General features: G+C 44.2%; 1 protein-coding gene across 2 annotated transcripts; it reads left to right on the top strand.

The window, feature by feature from the left end:
- Nucleotides 1-280: 280 nt before the first annotated feature.
- Nucleotides 281-10,339, top strand: tmem230a (transmembrane protein 230a). 2 transcript variants are annotated; one of them, XM_073059562.1, is made up of 4 exons: nt 281-375; nt 2,442-2,558; nt 4,238-4,360; nt 5,680-10,339. In XM_073059562.1, exons 2-4 carry the CDS (start codon nt 2,460-2,462, stop codon nt 5,818-5,820), a joined length of 363 nt encoding a protein of 120 aa, XP_072915663.1. In that variant the 5' UTR covers nt 281-375; nt 2,442-2,459; the 3' UTR covers nt 5,821-10,339. The 2 variants fall into 2 exon arrangements, with proteins under 2 accessions (XP_072915663.1, XP_072915655.1); XM_073059554.1 differs by having other exon boundaries at nt 367-460.
- The last annotated feature ends 8,259 nt before the right edge of the window (nt 10,340-18,598 follow it).

Genomic DNA, 18,598 nt, shown 5'->3' with positions numbered 1-18,598 from the left:
TGTTACCCTTGGATAAAGTTTGCGGAGAATTGTGACCATCTATGTGAAATATTTCTTAAGATGGAGGGAGAATTTTGAAAGCAGACTTAAAATGTATCGGCTTGTTAAGATTTAAAATGGGAAAAAAAATAAAACAGAGCCTAGGAGCTCTGCAATGTGCGCTCAGTACTACTGACGGTGGGGGAATTACGTTTGTTCCTTTGCAAAGCAATATCAAAAGGAAAGTTAACCGCTGTGTGGAGTTCAAATAGCGTCTCCGGGCATTTCACAGATACAGAGAGGTGGAACCAAAGTGTTTGGCTGTTGTGCTGCATCGGACATTTCTGGAGCACGGACAGGAAGCGGCTGTGGTGAGCGAATGGAATTGATGTCCGGGTGAGTTCCTGTGTTCATAGTATTTGGGGCAATGGCTGGGTGCGAGACTGACTTGGGGAAGACATAAAGTTTTTGAAGGATAAATGTAAGCAGGTCATTAACTTTATGAGCTGTATGGCTGGGGCGCTTCTAGGGGTGTGTCGCACTTTAATATGCTCTTATCTGGGTCGTGGTTGTAGGATTTATAGGGAGGCAGCTCGTTCATTTTTTAATATATAGATTGGATGTCCTGCAGGCCAGTGCACTTAGAATCTGCAGTGGAGCAGTCCGGACCACACCAAGAGAGGCATCGGGGGTTGAACCTGGCAAAATGCCTTTTGACCTGTGGGGAGAAAAATTGAGCTTTGCATACTGGACTTTCTTTGTAGGGTAGTGGGGGAAGGGTCCCATTTGTCGTATTCTGTTTTAATGGATTATTGGGAACGTACCAGCGGAGTTGGCAAATGTTTCGTACGAATAGTTAAGGAATATTTGGGGGAGTATGGTCTTGGGGATTTGCAGATTATCCCAACCGTGGCCAGGAGTTCCACCTTGGAAATTTCCAGATGTGGGGATAGATTTAACATTACTGGAGGATAACGTCACTGGGGTCTTATCTGTGGTGGTGAGAGGGTGTCTGGTCATTTACGGACGCAGTATATTTTCTTTTTTGCCTATCTTTACAGGCAGTTCTAAAGAGCCAGTTAGTAACCATGTGGGCTCTGGAATATATATCCCCTGGTTTAATGTTGAAGTGGGAAAAGGCTGACAGATGGGTTGTCTGTCTGTAGCAGAATTTATGGCCGTTATCATTAATCTGTAATGGGTTGAACAAGTTAAGCCAAATAGAGCTGAGATCTGCTCAGACTGTACCTCGGTACTGCAGAGTTTGGAATTGGAGTGTTTAAGGAGACTTGGTCTGTTGATGGAAGTGTATTATAATCTATATGTTCCAGAGAGTGTGGGAATAGGAGTACAGTTTTGTTGGATGCATCGGGTAATGGAAGGGCAGATGTTATAGCAAAGCAGGCATTTACAAAGTCTGAGGTAGATATTATAGTTAATATGGGAAAGTGTGAAGCCAAATATTGTATTAGGTTGGCTGGGATTGGAAATGCAAAAATTGTGGGATAGGGAGGTGGTATTACAATTTGTTTCCATCAATTCAGGGAGGGGCCTTTTGGGAAGGAATAGGAGGGAAGATGACCTCCTTAGAGATGAAATGGCGAGACTGCGGTTTGGACATGCGGGTTTGCCCACCACGTGGGCATTTGTTGGTAAGCATGGGAATGGTGGTGTGAGTTTGTAAGGTCCCAGAGAGGCTGGAACATGTGACCATGGTGTGTCACAGATATTCGTTAGGACATAGAAAGCTGTTTAGGCAATTATTGGATAGATCTGTGGTGTCTAGCTTGCAGCACCTGAGGCAGAGATGGTTCAGTCAAGTAGGACCTTGGTGAACTTTTAAATTAAAACAGGTTTGGGAGGTAGGATCTGGTCCCCATCATGGCTCCTTTCATACCTCATTACAGTAGGTATTGGTAATGCACTTTCCTGATAGGTGCAAGCCACCATTGGTGCAAAAGAAGAAGAGGATGTGGTTGAATGTGGCAGGTTGTGGAAGGGGAAGGAGGAGCAGGAGAAAGAGGGGCCTGTTGGCGGGTGGGGAGGTAAGGGAAGCAGAGTGGTGGAAGGAGGAGCAGAGTTAAGTGGGGGAGTGGCATGGAGGGGAGGAAGGAGGAGAGGACTGAGAGGGTGGAGGGGAGAGAATTGAAGTGAAAGGTGAGGGTACTAAGGGTCCACACGAGCAGGCAATAGAAACACGGGGTTCAAGGCCAAATGAGAAGTGTAATGCTTCTTGCTCCAGAGTGAAGGGACTTTCTGGAAGTGGTTCTATCTGTTTGGGACTTCCATGGATTTCCCAGTTTTAATGCTGGTTCAGTGGACACCATTTCATGTGATGAACCAACATAGTGCACCACACGTTGTATGTGGTTGTGTTGTGGAGTGATGAGGTTCCAGCACATTCTTGTGCACGATGACCACTGATCCCCTGTCAGCCTAACATCGTTGTCGTCTTTCTCCAGCTGTTGACGAGTTATGGTATGATGCCTTCACGTAATAATGCCGCTGCTGGGGTCTCCAACAGCAAGGTGAAGTACTCCAAGCTCGCCGACAGCGATGATGGCTACATTGACCTGCAGGTTGGTATTTGACAGTGGTGGTTTCCCAAACGCTATGTTCTTTTTGGGCTCCTTGTCCAGAGCTAGATTGGTAATAGTGGCAGGATGATTGAAAGCTCTCTGCTCTGCTGAATTCCTTGATCGGTGCCCTTCCTGACTATCCACACCAGAAGTCATCTCGGTTTGATAACCGGTTCATGTAAAGTAAGTTGAATCTGAGGATCAGTCTCGACTCCAGTTAGTTTCACTTTGACTGCTGGAGAGAGGAGCCAACACTGATTAATACTTCAGTGATAGTTGTCCATCATGTCCACCAATGACAAAAATCTCAGTGGGAGATTTTTTAAAGTGGGAAAGGCGTTGCTCTGGGGCAGTTCCACTTTCTTGACCTCTGAAGTCCGGGTCCAGTGGTACGAACAAGTGTCACAAACTGGAGTCTTGTTTGCAGTGGATGACCATGACGTCTTCTGTGCCTTGTCATGCTCTTCGCTCTCCACAGAGCGTTGTAGTACCACCTTCCCAGCCGTTGGATCTCACTGTAGATCTCAGCCGCCCAGCTGGCCAGAGCTGACTTTGCATGCTTAGACAGAAATGTCCCTATCTCACCAGGGTATGAAGACCTGGTTTAGCCATTCCCCCACCGCCCCCAGTCGAAATGGTGCACCGGGGTGTGGCTGCTGTCACATGCAAACAGCTACTTGGAGCCACAGGTGAGAGCTGAGTGTCTGAATGGGGAGAAAAGATGAGTGAGCTGCCTTGGAATGGACATTACAAACTCCTTCACCCGAGGTGCTACCCCTCCCTAGACACCCCGTACACCCCGTTGCTTAAATAGAGCTTATAATAAAGCAGAGTGCTCTTGGAGGCTCCACAGGAGTGTCGTCAAACAGAAGTCTGACACTAGTTTTCAGTGAACGTAGAACAGTACAGCAGCATGAAAAACGCCAGAGTAACTCAGCAGATCAGGCAGCATATATGGAGGGAGATGGACGGTCAAAATTCCCCGTCCAGTGTTCCAAAACACCAACTGTCCATTTCCCTTCATAAATGGTGCCCAACTCACTGAGTTCCGCCAGGGTTTTGTGTGTTGCCCTCATCTCCAGTGTCTTCATAAAACTCGACAGCATAGGAAAAGCCCCTTTGGCCTGTGATGTCTATGCCGACTACAATGGCAGTTTAAACTGCACATCTGCTGGAAGGTTAGCCGTCGTGGTCTGTGCTACTCATGGTGATGGACTTTGACATTCCAATCATGTGCCTTTGGTGCTTTCATTGTTTCTTCCAACTGCTTTTCAAATTGCCACACCTACTGGAGGAAGGCGATTGCTAGTAATCAGGTGGACATTTCCTTGCCTTGTTTCACCTGGGTCTGGAGTCAATATTGAGAATTCCTCGGACTGGTTCATATATATCACTGTGCTAACACTTCTAGCAGACTTGTCCTGCTGTGGGACAGGCCAAACCCAAAGATTATAGTGGAGGAGGCTGTCATTCTGTCCGTAAGTCTAATGATGTGAGAACAATTGTGTCCGGCTGTTGCCTGAACAGTTCATACAGTTTAAATATTGGTGTTGAAATGTTTGTGAGGAGACCTCTGCAACTTAGCTTGTCAGATTTACTGTTAAGTTTGAAACCAGATGGTCCCAGTACTGACTGGTTACCTGACTGAGGGCGTTTGTTTCTTTCCTGTTTTTTTCCAGTTTAAGAAGAATGCTCCAAAGGTTCCATACAAGGCTATTGCACTGGCTGCTGTTCTCTTTCTGATTGGCACATTGCTGATCACAATTGGTGCTCTCCTGCTGACCGGATACATCGACAGTTCGGTAAGTCAAGTGACATCTTCCCACCAGGTGAGACGGAGGAGGGATAGCTGACCCCAATTCCGTCACTTCATTCCGTCTTAACCTCAGCTACTGCATCCTCATAACACATGAGTTTTGTCTGCTGCTCGATAACTGGGCATCTTCAGGAAGGCGGTATCCATCGTTAAGGATCCTCACCAACCAGAGTAGGTCTGTGCCCGCGGTGCAGTGCCATCCGCACCAGACTTAAGAGCAAGGGGTCCCGGGTTCAAATCCAGTCGGCTCCTTGCACTCTGGGTTGAGTGTTGTGCTAGCAGCTCAGTCTCGTAATGCAGATAAACACTAAAGAAATGGCAAAGTTACCACCCAATGTGCCTAATAGCGCAGGGAGGAACTTTACCTCGTTTACCAACCGGAGCATGCCCTTTTCTCATTACTATCGTCAGGGAGGAAACACAGGGGCCTGAAAGCACAAAGTCAGCATTTTAGAAACAGCTTCTTCCCCTCTGCCATCAGATTTCTGAGCGGTCCGTGAACACTGCCCATTTTGCGTGATTTATTTGTTTTTTATTACTGTATCATAGTAATTTTTATAGCTTATACTGTACTACTGTCACAAAGCAACAAATTTCATGACCTATGTCAGTGATAATAAACCTGATTCTGATTCAAATTCCAATCTGCTCTCAAAGTAGAGGTGAAAGTTCAAAAGCTCATTGCCGCGGATGGTGGTGAATATTGTTAGCTCGGGTTGAGGTGTTTGATGTTGCAGTATTCACCAAGCTTGGCAATTAGCTTGCAGACGTTTCATCGCTAGTCAAGCGGACATCCTCAGTGCGCAGTTGTTGGTGTTTATATAGGCCCCCGTTCACCTGCCTCGGTCCTGATTGGCTACCCCCTTCAGTTGACCCTTGAATTTGCTTGGCTCACATTTCTTTGGCTCTTTAAGAGTTTTGTAGATGGCAAACTCCATAAACAAGCATTTCAAAATAGACACCATCTACGAACCCCCAAGAAAGGTGTGCAATTAGAATTAAAAGGTCAACTGAAGTGATAGCCAATCAGAACCGAGGCAAGGTGGGGGGGGCTAAATAAACACGAGCATTCCCAGAGAGAAACACCAGCAACTGCGCACTGATTATGTCATGCCAGCAGGTAATGAAATGTCTGCAAGCTAACATCAAAGACTCATTGCTGTCGAGGTTAGATTGAAAGACACATCCTACCAATAAAAGATTAATCTCCACCCCATCAGTTACCACAAAGTTGATGCTCTATTGAACAAAATGCTAAACTTTTATGAAGATAAATCACTTCCCTTTTTTTTAATCCCCTTTCAGTATAGTGACACGACCTGGCCAGTGCTGATCATCGGGATTCTGGTTTTTCTTCCTGGCTTTTACCACCTTCGTATTGCATATTACGCCTCCAGAGGATACCGAGGTTACTCCTATGATGACATCCCAGACTTCGATGACTGAAAGCGATTCTTTTCTTTTGGCTAAGTGCTGCATCTAGTTTGATTCTAGATCTAGCAATGATGGCTTTATCAAGGATCTTCTATTCACAGTGAATTACAACTGCAGTGTTACAATGCTTTTGTCAGTGGTTGCTTTGCTCTGTAGCTAATCAAATTCAAGAGACTCTGATTCAAGTATTTCTAAACATTGATATTGAAGCTGTTTCCAAAGTATTTCTCAGTCTCCATAAAAGATTTCTCTAGTTGTAAATATGACACACAGGTGATTTTCTGCCGTTGGTATATTCACTATCTGAGTCAACCCTCACTGAAGCAAAGGGTGTTGATCCAATTCTTCCAGTCGCTTCGTCAACAGTGACAACACTGGAGCAACCCAAAGGCGTATAGCCCCAATACTGCACCTCTCTGAGGCAAGAAAGGCCGTAACAAGACTATCGATTGAAACTTTAATTGATTAGTTTCTAATAGAAAAGCGAGAGTACTTTGAAAAGCATTGTTTTGGACTACCTTGTCCCCATTAATTACTGCTATTCTTCAATATTGTTCACTTTTATTTTGTTGAATTTGCATATATATATATTCCACCATATTTAATTTTAATGTATAATCAGATGTGTTGATGTCACAAAATTTGAGAGATTTTTGTTAGTGTGAACTCTGTGGATGAATTTAGTCCCCTTGAGACACACAAGCATCTGCCTTTCTATCTCAGTCGGAAGACTGTGATTTGAATTCTCATTCCAGAGAGTTGAGCAGAAAGATTTAGACTGAGTCTCCAATGTGACGCTGGAGAACTAGATTAGCTTTATTTGTCACGTATATATAGAAAGAGACAGTGAAATGCATTGATTACGTCTGTGACCCACGTAACCTGAAGATGTGCCAGAGGCAGCCCGTGGGTGTCACCACGCTTCCAGTGCTGACGTAGCGTGGCCACAATTTACCAACCCTAACCCATAGGTCTTTTGGAATGTGGGAGGGAACCAGAACACCCGGAGTAGACCCACGCGGTCACAGGGAGGATGTACAAACTCCTTACAGACAGCAGCACAGCGGGAATTGAACCGTAATCTTCCGATTCCTGGCACTGTACAGCATTATGCTAACTGCTAATCTCCCGTGCCATTCTAATTCAGCAAGGGCATCTTTTGGGTGATCCTAAAATGATGCTACCTGGCTGTCCCATCATCAAAAGATCCTCCCGTACCATTCACTTGCAAAGAGGTGAGTTACTTCCTGGTCAGTATTTATCCTTTATTTAACATCACTGAAGAAGATAATTATCCTTTTTTTTTTGGAGCTTGCTGTGCACAGAGTGGGTGCTGGCTTACCCACATGACAGAAGGGACTGCACTTCACACATTCATGATTGACTTTGTAAGGTCAAGAAAAGACAGTCTGAACTTTAAACGGAGAAGACGAGCTAGACATCCTGATGATAGCATTTTGTTCATGAAAAAAGATTTTGAACATTTGCAACCTGATGAAAGAAACCATGTCTACACGTGACTAGACCTAGAGAACGTAAATTAATGGTAAAAGGTGAAATATTAAGAGCAACCTGAGAGGGAGCTTCTTTACTTAGAGTGGTGCGTGTGTGGGACGAGCTGCCAGCAGAAGTGGTGGATGGGGGTTCAGTTGAAGCATGTGTCCAGGCTATGGTCCACCTGTGGGTCAATGTGATGAGGCAGGATAGGTATGGACTAGATCTGCCAATGGGCCTGATTCTATGCTGTGTTGTTCCATGACTCTAAAACACCGTCATGTTCTTCTCCTGGCTTCACAGAATAGGCCTGTAGATTTCATTTGAAGTTTCCATCTGAGGACGGATTGACATGTGGAATTGTGTGCCTTGGAAGTCTTTGTCAACACTATTGCGGAGTTACACCGCTGACACTGAGCCGGGTTCATTCTGGTGATCAGTGGGCTTCCTGAATGTCAAGAGGCAGGTCTGAATGACCTTATGGTGATGATCATCCCGAGTTAAGTCTGCTGCCCATTGGCACCTCGTGCTGAATTGACAGATCCATTGTGTCACTGGAGGAGCCACCTGGCTCGGACACTTGCAACTCTCCTTCGGAGGCACTGAGCAAAAACCCAAGAATGGTTTGAACCCCATGTGCGATAATGATCTTCACTTGTTTACTCTGTAGCTCATTATTCCCCTATATATGACAGATCCTTAACATTGTTGATATACAGAGGAGTCTTGGGGTCCAAATCCATGGATACCTGAAAGTGGCCACACACATTGATAAGATGGTAAAGAAGATGTGTGACCTGCTTGCTGCTATTAAGTCATGGCACTGAGTTTAAGAGTCAGGAAGTGATGTTGTAGCTTTACAAAACTCTAGTTAGGCTGCATGTGGAGTATTGCATTCACTTTTTCTCTCCCAATTATAGAAAAGATCTGGAGGCTTTGGAGAGGGCGAAGAAGAGGTTTACCAGGGTGCTGCCTGGATTAGAAGGCATTTGCTATAAAGTCAAGCTAGGGTTTTATATTTTTTTATTTAGCAAAGCAGTGTGGAGTAGGCCCTTCTAGCCATTTGAACCACGTACCCCAGTAACCTCACTACCCCGATTAACCCTAACCTAATTATGTGACAATTTCCAAGAACTAATTAATCTACCCAATATGCCTTTGGACTGTGGGACGAAACCAGGGCACCTGGGGAAAACCCACACAGGGAGGACATAGACTCCTTACAGAACGGCACCAGAATTGATCTCTGAACTCTGGAATGCCCCAGGTTGTAATGGTATCACCATAGCTGCAATGCTACCATGTCTGCCACATGCATTATGTTGTTACTAAACTTGCGCCTAATGCTTCCAGTATTGTGAAACCCAATGCTTGTCATTGGATCGCCACACGTACTGATACACAAATCATGCCTCCTGGTTTAGTTATTTTCACTGGAGCAGTGCAGGCTGAGGAGAGAACTGATGGGAAGTATGGATATAAAATTCTGAGACGCTTAGACAGAGCAGACTGCTGGTTCTCATGGTTGGAATGTCTATTATCAAAGGGTATGCATTTAAGGAGATGGGAAGAAAAGTTCAAAGAAGATGTACTTGGCTTAGGTGGTGCTTAGAATACACTGCCAGGGCTGGTGGTGGAAGTGGGTATGATCAAGGTGTTTAAGAGGCTCTTGGATGGGCAACAGGCACACGAATATTCAATAAATGGAGGGATATGGTCCGTGTGCAGGGATTAGTTTAATTGGGCATCATAACCTTAATTAATTTGGCACAGCGTCATGTGCGAAAGGTCCCATTCCTGTGCTGCATTGTTCTATGTTCTAAACCAGGGAGTCCCAACCTTTTTATGCCATGGACCAATACCATTAAACAAGGGGCCCATATGATCAGTTTGACCTTCAGTGGCAATGCTGTACTATGCAGCACTTTTTTAAACAGGAGCTAACAAACGATGCAAACTCTCCCTCCTCTGTTTCGTACGTCAAGGGAGGAGATAGGCCAGAATTATCTCCCATCTCATCAATTCATCGCTTCAATCAGCTCAAATTCTCCATCTTTTGATCCCATCTGCAGTTTGGTCAGCGGACTATTGAGTCTTGTACCAGGGACATTGGGGACATTTAAAAGATTCTTAAGCAGAAAGAAAAATGGAATGCTAAGCAGGAGGACATCGTTAGAGTAGGTTAAAAGGTCAGCACAATATCATGGGCAGCTTTTTGCTTTAGATACTGGGCAAATAGAATGGTTTGAACCCAATGTGTGACAATGATCCTGGCTTGTTTACTCTGCAGCTTATTATTCCCACTATGTATGGCAGATCCTTAACATTGTACTGTTGAGTTATCAAGCACCCAGCTAACTCTATTTTGTTCTTCCTCATTTCAATGCCTCCCACCAGATTCTGCCACTGCCCTTCAATTGGAAGCAAGTAGCCAGCTAGGCCACCCCAACCAGCGTGTCATGGAGATTCAACAGAATACAGTACTGCAATAGCTCAGTGGCTCAGGCAGCATCTGTGGAAGAAGAAACAGTTCATGTTTCAGATCTGGGACCTTTCACCAGAACATGAGACTCCACTCAGGCAGCAGCGAATGTTGAGGTTTAATTCAGATCTTAGGTTCTGCCACAGCACATTTCCCAAATAACATGTACCAACACCCCCGAGCCTCCTGATCTTACTGCCCTACTCATGAACAATGATCAAAATGCTGGAGGAACTCAGCAGGTCAGACAGAACCTCTTGAGGGGCATAAGCAGTCAACATTTCGTGCCGAGACCCTGCTGACTTTCTCCATCATGTGTGTGGCTTTAGGTTACCAGCATCTATAGAATCTCTCATAATAATAAACAATGATCAATGTGTAAATCCAGAGTACTTTGCAGAATTCTTATAGAACCAAATGTGAGCATAACCAGAGATCTGATTCATAAGAAATTTTCTGTGAATGACATTGCTGTCTCTGGACAAAACATAGTGTGTGTGTGGGCCAAGTGCAAGGTATATATATTTTAAAAAAATAAAGGGTTTCCTGTTTGAATTTTGTTTATCATTTTCATTTCTCTTATCTCTTCGGAAGGTGCGGCAGTGCCACCAATATTGATTGACAGTTGGGCCTTGAGTGCAGGCTCACAAAAGGGAAAACAAGGGATGGATCCTATCAGGCCCACTCCATTCTTGTCTTGGAGCAAAGGTGGGGATTGTGACTGACCCCATCTCTCCCTGATTTTTGATGATGTAAGACTGATTGTTTAAACCTGTCATGAATCGGAGGACCGCTTCGTCAAGCATTTGCGCTCCATCCACCAAAAGCGGAACTTCCCAGTGGTCAAACGTTTTAATTCCCATTCCTATTCCAGATCTGACATGTCAGTCCATGGACTCCTCTTGTGCCAAGATGAGGCCACCCTCAGGGTGGGGGAGCAATGCTTATCTTCTGTCTGGGTAGCCTCCAACCTGATGGCATGAATATCAATTTCTCCTCGTTAAAATAAAATCATACCCTCCCCCTACACTCTTCTATTTCCCATTCTGGCTTTTTACCTCTTCTCACCTGCCTATAACTTCCTGCTGGATTCCCCTCCTTCCCTTCCTCCTAAGGTCCACTTTCCCCAGGTTTCAGATTCCTTTTCCAACCCTTTACCTTTCACTTGGCTTCACCTATCACCTTTGAGCTATCATCCCTTCCCCTCTCCCCCTGCCTTTTTTTTATCAGTCCAGAAGAAGGGTCTTGGCCCGAATTGTCAACTGTTTATTCACTGTCATAGATGCTGCCTGACCTGCTGAGTGCTTCCAGCATTTTGTTTATGTATTACTTCAGCTTATCCTATTGCTGTTTAGACTGGCGCCTTGAGAACAAGGAATCCTTGGATAATTTCTTTGTTTACCACATGCATACACACTTCTCTAAGCCAAGATCCGTACGTTGGAGATTAAGCAGGTTGCGATCTGTTTGAGGTTGTGAAAGGGGTTGCTTTGGATAGCTTACAGCACATATGTTCCCCACAACAGGGGAGGCTAAAATTGGGGCAGTGGTATAATGTGGTCACAAATGAATGTTCAGTTTTGGTCGCCCTGCTATAGGGAAGGTGCCAGTAGCTGGAAAGAGGAGGAGATTTGCAAGGAAGTACTGAGTTTGTGAATACGAGTTGAGCAGGTTAGGACGTTTCAAACTGGAGCTGAGGAGAATGTGGGGTGATCTTATACTGGTGTATAAAATCACAAGAGCCATTGATAAGAGTCTTTCTCACAGGTTAGGGAATCAAAAACACGAGGTGCAGGAGATTTAATTGGAACCTGAGGAACAACCTTTTCACTCAGTGGGTGGTCAGTATATAGGATGTGCTGTTGGCGGAAGTGGTTGAGGCAGATACATTAACAACATTGTACAGGTACATGGATAGGAAAGGGAACAACCCCTGGCGTCCACAGACTCCTTTGTTAATGGTAAGGGTCCATGTCATAAAATAGGGTTGGAACCCTTTTGCTGGAACTAAAGGCAATGGAAATGGCTTAGATGGGAATGTTGGTCACAGTGTGGACCAGTTGGGCCAAAGGGCTATAAGACTAAATTCAGTAGAGGCAACAAAGTTAGATGCACTTCAGGGAAAAAAGCTAAATCAGTTTGAAAGGGAGAAGGATGTGTTAGATGAAAGGAGTTGGAGGAGGTTTGAGGATGTAGGATCTGTGAATTCCATCTGGGGCCAGTTGGGCTGAGTAGTCCATTTCTCTGCTGTGAGAACATATTGACTATCTTTGTGTAGTTCCCAGTGGCCAAACATTTTAATTCTCATTCTGACATGTTGGTCCATGGCTGCCTCTTGTGCCAAGATGAGGCCAGTGTCAGGGTGGAGGAGCAGCACTTTACATTCCATCTGGGTAGCCCCCCACCTGATGGCACTGGTATTGATTTCACCTTCCCCTCCCCTCTTCCCCACTCTGGCTTTTTTCCTCTTCTCACCTGCCTATCACTTCCTCCAGGTCCTCTCCTTCCCTTCCTCCTATGATCCACTCTCCTCTCCTATCAGATTCCTTCTTTTCCATCATCTCTTTACCTTTCCCACCCATCTGGCTTCGCCCATCACCTTCTAACTTGTCCTCCTTCCCCTCTTCCCCCACCCAGCTTTTTATTATTGGCATCTTCCCCCCTTTTATTTCCGTCCTGAAGAGTCAGCCTGAAACATCGACTGTTCACTTTCATAGATGCTACCGGACCTGCTGAGACCCGCCAGCATTTTGTGTATGTTATACCAGCTGCTTTTCAAGAGCAGAAAAATTCCACAAAGACAGACTGCTGATTGACCTAGTTTCTTTATTGGTAAGGCTAAAGAAAGAAGGTTTGAAAATTTTCATGCGTTCCTTAGTTTTGTTCCTGCCTTAATAAGTCACGGACAAGAAAATAGCTAAAGCTCTCACTTTTAATAACAGCTCTTCATATTTCCACTTTGACAGATTATCAGTCAAACTCCTGACACCCCTGGTTTGTTATACCTTAAACTACTGTGCCTTGGATCAGTGACATGATGGGTTAGCGATGTATTCATTCCAAAAGCTGACTCACTTTGCTAGCCTGCTTTGAAACACATTAGATCCTCTAACAAGTAGGTGATGAATATTTTTTTGACAACTGACTCTCCTGTTAATGTTAACATTTCAGTCAGTGACTGAATTGGAGGAAGTATGTAGTGTGTATTGGCTGATTGGTCGGTGTAAAAACACGCAGGAGTGGGCTCGATGCTGTGGTGTTCACCGATCTAATGCCAAGCTCGACGAACACTGCAACATCAAAGGCCCAACCCGAGCTAATAATAAAGTATTATTCAAGCCACTGGACACTAAGATCCAGCAAACACTGTTGAGACTGACGCCATCAGAAGCCAGTCAGAATTCTACCTTCTGGCCTTCAGGTTTTTTTTACTACTTGTTTTCAAAAAGCTTACATCGACAGACCAGAAAAGGCCTCAGAATAGAGAATTGCTCAAGATTTAAGATTGAAGTTTATCACCTCTCCATCGAAGCATACAGTGAAGTGTGCCATTGACATTAACAATCAACACACCTGAGGGTGTGCAAGGGACAGCCGGCAAATATCACCACACATTCTGCCGCCAACAATAAACAATGTTGGTTAAGGGCAGGCTCTCAGATGTTAAGCAGCTTCTATTTTTAACTGAGGGTGACAGGTCTGTTCTATTCTTTCATTATTGCTTGACATCATTCCATGTTATTATTCAATAAAAAGAATGTATTGTTAGCAGCTCCTTGCATCTTTAATGAACCTCACAGGTGGGTTTTCTGTGCTATGCAAGAGGCCAGGTGCAAGCACTGAGAACTGGTAATGCTTCATCATTGTGGGATGACTTGCATTTTTGACTTGGGTTAGAGTCATAGGAAAGTACAGCACCGAGACAGGCCCTTTGGCCCATCGAGTCCATGCCAAACCATTTAATCTGCCTACTCCCATCAAGCTGCACTGGGACCATAGCTCTCTCTATCCCTATCATCCAAGTCCCTATCCAAACTTCTCTTAAATGTTGAAATCAAGCTGATATATGAATAAATAATGCAGACAGTTATGAACATTGCATCTTACTCACCTCCGAAGTGCTAAGTCATAGTGAGATGTATCCCATAGTTACCAGCCGCTCCCCAACATTGACAAGGGCCTTCTGTTCCTCCAACCAGCTCAGTATCTGTGCATTGTGTCACTTATCATGGCTGTATTCTCAGTCAACACCTTTGTGCGAGAAGACTTTGGTCAGGAATGAGACCCTGCCTGATTCAAGATTCAAATTTATTTCCACATGCACATCGAAACATGCGGTGAAATGCATCATTTGCATTAACAAACAGCACCCCCAAGGGCACTTGCAACCTACAAATGTCACCACACATTCTGGTGCCCACATAGCTCGCCCACAATACTCAGCAGAACGCAACAAAACGGAACACATCAAGTACTGAATGGAAAATTCCCCAACCTGAATCAGGGTATATTAGGATTCAAAGGATACGGGGATTAGCCGAAGAAGTGGACTTGAAGTACAAGGTCTTATTGACTGCTCTGAAAGATGGATACCATCAGCAATATTCCATCATTCCATACAAGATCTTAAATGTGTTAGAATTGGTCGGGGTGACTTCTCAGGCAGGAGCGGGATCGATTGGGGAGAGGGTTGGCGGGGGTATGAAAGGATTAGCAATCTAAGGGGTTAGGTGTTGGGAGCTGTTGGTGAGGCTGCCCTTGACAGCAAGGCCACAGTATAGTATCAAAAAGCTTGAAACTAAAGTCCTGAGCATAGTTATGATTGTACACCTTATTGTTTTCCCACAGTGCACTTTCTCCTTAGCTGTTACACTTTATTCTGCATTGTTACTGCTTTACCTTGTTTTGCCTCAGTGCCCTGTGTAATGATCTGATCTGTATGACTGTCTGTACCCCTGCATCTTGGTACATGTGACAATAATAAACTAAAACCCATGTTTATCAAAGGGAGATCACTCCCTTGGTTGGAATGATAACTTACACCAGAGGTTCCCAACCTTTTTTATGCAAGTGTCAAAATGCATTAAAAAATGCATTAAAAAATGAGGCAAAGGAGTCCGTGGGCCATAAGCTGGGAACCCCTGACTTACATAAAGGTTGTGGTTGTCAGAGGTGAACCATCAGCTCAAGTACATTACTGAAAGAGTTCATTAGAGCAGTGTTCTCAGTCCGACCATCATCAGCTGTTCCATCCATCATAAGGTAGAGAGTAGGGATGTTCACTCATAGCTGTGCAACGTTTAAGTCTGTACGCAAATCCTGAGCAAATGACACATCCGCTGGCTGCAGTTGAACAAGACCTAGCTGTCTTTGTGTTACTCTATGAATATTCAGGCTTGGGACTGATAAGTGGCAAATTATATTTATATGTATTACTTAGAGATTACAGATTTATTTGTTATATATTTAGAGGCAGGGTGTGGTTCAGGTCCTTTCAGCCCAACGAGCGGCACTGACAAACAACCCACTTATTTAACCTTAGCCTAATCATAGGGCAATTTACAAAGACCAATTAGCCCACAAACTGGTACGTCTATGGGTGGAAAACGGAGCATCCAGAGGAAACCCACATGCTCATGGGAAGAATGTACAAACTTCTTACAGACAGCAGCGGAATTGAACACTGAACTCCGACGCCCTGATCTGTAATGGAGTCATGCGCTAACCCCTACACCACCCTGTCGCCATCAAAGTGCCAAAGTGCAAATCCCCTCCCATCAATATCCTGAGAGTCATTGACCAGAGGCTGGATTGATCTGGCCATATCAATACTTTGACAACAAGAGCAAGACAGAAATTGAGTATTCTGTAACAATTGACCCATCTCCTGATGCTCAAGGCCATCCATTATCTATCAGTCTGATGGAATATTCCCAACTAACCCCTGTAACAAATCTCATTGAGGTCAATGCCATCCAGGATAAAGCAGCCTGTTTGACTGGCATTCCTTCAGTTGGACTAAACATCCATTTCCTCCACTGTGTCTGCAGTGTGTAATACCTACAAAATGAACTACAGTTACTCACCCAAAGCCCCTTCCAAATCCAACCCTACTCCCAAGAAGGATAAAGACAGCAGTAAGTGCACCTTTGGCTCTACACACTATTGCTGCTGGGACAACATTCTTTAAGTGCCTCATCAAAGTGTTATGGGAACATCTTCATCGGAACTGCATGTAAGCCATTGGCTTAATGAAGAAGACTAATCTGGACCATGATTGGTAGACAAAAGCCCTTATAGACTACCCACCACTCCAATGGTCACTAACAGCAGCAAAATGAAATTATTGATGAGCAATAGATGCTCATTTCTTCAATTGCTAGCAGGTTAGTCAATTGCTGACCCTGTTGTGGATAAAGTATGCATCAAGTGGTTGAGAGTTTTGGAAAACGAAAGCCCAAAGTCAACTTTGATACACAACTCCCAATGACATGTACCAAATTATGAATAAACTATTTCCCAAAAATGTCTTCCCTGAGCATTTATTTACTTGATACTTAAGTGACTCGACTCTGCACTGCATTGAGGCTGTGGCTTGCAACTAACGAGCTCCTGGATCGGCTGTGACTGGCTTCATGTTTGTAGACTCACTTTTGTGAACTTCAGTTCTGAATGTTATTTACTTTTAATGATTGCACATTATTTTTCTGCACATTAGGTGTTTGACCGCCTTTTTTAATGGGTTCTACTGGATTTCTTTCTTTTGTGGCTGACTGTAAAGTGCTGTTGATCTATGTTCTATGAAACAAATCTCAAGTTTGATTTATTATCGGAGTATAAATGATTCAATTATCTCTCTCTCTCCCTCCCCCCTTCCTCCTCCTCTTCCTCCTCCTCCTACTCCTCCCCCCCCCCCCTTTAGAGTTACAGTACAGGTTAGGTCTTCCAGCCCTTTTAGCCATTAAACCCCAGCAACCCCATAACCCCAATTAACCCTGACCTAATCGCAGCACGATTTCCAATGACCAATTAACCTACCCAGTACGGCTTTGGATTGTAGAAGGAAACTGGAGCACTCGAGGGAAACCCACGCATTCCTCAGGGAGGACATGCTGAAGCTCCTGACAGAATGACATTTGGAATATAACTCTGAACCTTGGAACACTCCGAACTACAGTAGCATCACACTAACCACCATTTTACCATGGCGCCTTCTGTTCTATGAACTAATTGCTCACCCATTATATGAATGTTTTCAAATTTAACCCTCTTCAATAGTAGGGCACGTTCTTGGATTCTGCTGCTCCGAATAAGGTGAAATTGTTTGTCATTTTCCATTTAATTCCCTTAAGGATCTTAGACAACAATCATGTCAACCTCCCAAACTTCTCATTCTGAAGAGAGCAGGGCCAGCTTACATAATCACCCAGCATCCATCCCTCTGTCCTCTCGATCAGTTCGAAATCAGAGCAAGGTAGTCATAGATCAGTGTGCGGGGGGTACATAAGGGAACGAACATTAAAGTGTGAAGGGATTGTCTAAAGCTCAGGACTGCCTGGAATGAAGGTAAAACGCCCAGATGGTTCGCCCGGAATAGGATCAGCTTATCATTTCACATTCCGAGACATGCAGTATGTGATTATCGGTGCAGACTGTAGTTTATGTTGGCCTCCTTCAGCTGTTCTGTGTTTTCTTTGTTGTTGTTGATTGGTGGGTTGGCGATATGTTACTTTTTTTGGCTGAGGTTCTTGTTGGTGTTTTATGTTTTCCCACATGAACGATCTGTTAGATTTTTGTTTTCTACAGAGACGTTGGGAGTTTGATCTTATTGTCGCTGTTTTTTTTTGCGTGGGGGTTAGGGGTTTGTGAGTTTTGTTTCATTTAATTTCTCGTGCGAAGGGAGGTTGATATCTTTCTTTCAATTATATCCGTGGTTTTTTATGGCTATCTGGAGAAGACGAATCTCAGAGTTCAATTCTGTGTAATACTTTTATAATAAAATGAACCTTTGAAGCTTTATACTTTGCAAGAAAGAATCTCCAGCTTTTACAAATCCATGATGGCCAAAGGGGACATTTTTCAGTGTTGATTTATCTGACACACCATGACCTCCTAATTTAGTGAAGCACTCCACAGCTTATAAAGAGTACTCTCCACAGAATCTTTCAGATCACAAAAGTACGAAGCAGCCTAACCTGATCAACATAATGCATAGACAAGGTCTCACTTGAGGGCTTTTAGGTCATGTCAAGAATCTAAGAATGTCTCATGTTTAATGAGCCCCCGAAGGAGTTACTTATAAGTTATGTTTTAGGGATATGGTAGCGTAGTGGTTATGTTGCCGGCCTCATAATCCACAGGTTCTGAGACTAATGAACTGGAGACAAGAGTTCAAATCCCACAATGGTGCTCTGGGAAATGTAAATTTAATTAAATAAATTGGGAATAAATATTCATATCAGACGTGATAACTGCAAAATTACCTATTTGACTTAATAACTCATTTGGTTCATGAGATTCTTTGGCAGAAGAAGAATCTGTTGTCTTTACGTAACCTGCATATTCATGACTGTACACTCAGTGTAATATGATCGACTTTAATTCTCTCCTGAAAATGGCACGTTGATACGTTAAAGCGTTTCCCAGTGGCATTGCTTCCTTGATGAGATTCCCTTCCTGGGCAATTTAGACGCCAGGATGAATGGATTGAAAAGGCAGGGCATCAGGGCCAGAGGCAAGAATGGGTGGGCTCTGCTCACTCCTCCATGACGTTTGCTCCGCTGTCCACCGCTCTAAGGCAGAGGCTGAGAGTCA

The sequence above is a fragment of the Hemitrygon akajei genome, chromosome 1 (assembly GCF_048418815.1).
Source record: "Hemitrygon akajei chromosome 1, sHemAka1.3, whole genome shotgun sequence".
Classification (NCBI taxonomy): domain Eukaryota; kingdom Metazoa; phylum Chordata; class Chondrichthyes; order Myliobatiformes; family Dasyatidae; genus Hemitrygon; species Hemitrygon akajei.
This window is presented reverse-complemented; position numbering and strand designations above follow the sequence as displayed.

Bases quoted from the DNA above. Each gene is read 5' to 3' on its own strand.
- tmem230a (XM_073059562.1), top strand. From the start codon at position 2,460: ATGATGCCTTCACGTAATAATGCCGCTGCTGGGGTCTCCAACAGCAAG. The intron at 2,559-4,237 runs GTTGGTATTTGA...GTTTTTTTCCAG, and splicing joins ATGGCTACATTGACCTGCAG to TTTAAGAAGAATGCTCCAAA. The intron at 4,361-5,679 runs GTAAGTCAAGTG...ATCCCCTTTCAG, and splicing joins CCGGATACATCGACAGTTCG to TATAGTGACACGACCTGGCC.